Below are 1,135 nucleotides of genomic sequence, written 5' to 3' on the forward strand. Positions count from 1 at the left end.
AGGACACGTACAGATGGTGTCCACCACGCTGCCATAGGTGTATTTCGTCCCGTAGACGGCGGCCAAGTCGCTCACTGCCTTTTTGGCCAGTTCATTCTGCAAAGGAGAAGCCCCCAAAAGGGGTGAGGCAAGACCTGGAGGCAGCAGGATCTAGAGCCCAGCATCCAACACCACCCCCCCTTCCCCCAAACACACACCCTCCCTCTGGTCTTGCTTTTCCCCAAAACACCCTTAATTTTTGATGGACAACTAGCAACCACCCTCCCTCCCAGCACCATGTGATGGGCTTCCCTGTGCAGGTTGCATCTACCATGATGAGGAGCAGTGAGGGGTCCTGGGATGATCTGACCTGACTCTTCCAGCAAGGCTGGTGTTCACAGTCCCATATCTACGTTTTGGGGCCATCTCACCAGTTCCTGGTGGTGGGCTGCAGGCGTTGTCTTGTAGCCGTAGGGGAAGAGGAGCATCTGGGAGTAGCTGTGGATGGAGATGGCCGATTTCACATTCCCATGGGAAAGGATGAAGTCCACGATGGCTTTCACCTCCCTCTCAGAGTGGGGATGAGGACCCCGGTAGATCTCGGAGCAGGGGTTGCTGCTGGAGCCAGAGCCTGGAGCGCAGCGGAGGGGAGACCGTGGGGAGAGGTTGCCCGAGGGAAAGGTCCTTAGGGTGTCTGCCCTTCTCCCAACGAGGAGCTTTGTTGCTGGCAGGGACACGAGGTGGTGGCCCCCCCAAAACACCCACCTCCAAATCCCGCGTCCCAGTTGCGGTTGGGATCGACGCCGACGCAGCGGGAACCGGCGTTGAGGGACCTTGTCTTGCGCCACAACCGGTTCTAGGGGCAGGTTCTGGGGTGGTGAGACCCCCCCTCACAGGGATGTGAACACCCCCAAACCTACACACACACCTCGGAGGAGACATGACTCACCCATCTGGCAGGGGTGAGAAACGCCCTCCACCAACTCGCTGTCCCACCTGGGGACATCACTCCTAACCCTAACCCTAACCCCACTCCTAACCCTAACCCTAACCCTAACCCCTAACCGCTAACCCTAAACCTAACACTAACCCCTAACCCTAACCCTAACACTAACCCAACCCTAACCCTAACCCTAACACTAACACTAACAGACCC

The 1,135-nt window shown here is 57.8% G+C and overlaps 1 protein-coding gene across 1 annotated transcript in view; it reads right to left on the minus strand.

Moving 5' to 3' along the window:
* The window catches only part of LOC104397657 (carboxypeptidase A1-like), a 7,400-nt gene that overhangs the window by 933 nt on the left and 5,332 nt on the right, over window positions 1-1,135 (minus strand). Inside the window, exons 8-10 of the mRNA XM_010007657.1 lie at window positions 745-835; window positions 411-610; window positions 12-96 (exon numbers count right to left, since the gene is read on the minus strand). Of these exons, the coding sequence (XP_010005959.1) occupies window positions 12-96; window positions 411-610; window positions 745-835 (376 nt within the window). The remainder of the gene's footprint in view (window positions 1-11; window positions 97-410; window positions 611-744; window positions 836-1,135) is intronic.

The sequence above is a fragment of the Chaetura pelagica genome, unplaced genomic scaffold, assembly GCF_000747805.2.
Source record: "Chaetura pelagica isolate M959 unplaced genomic scaffold, ChaPel_1.0 scaffold402, whole genome shotgun sequence".
In the NCBI taxonomy this organism is placed as follows: Eukaryota; Metazoa; Chordata; class Aves; order Apodiformes; family Apodidae; genus Chaetura; species Chaetura pelagica.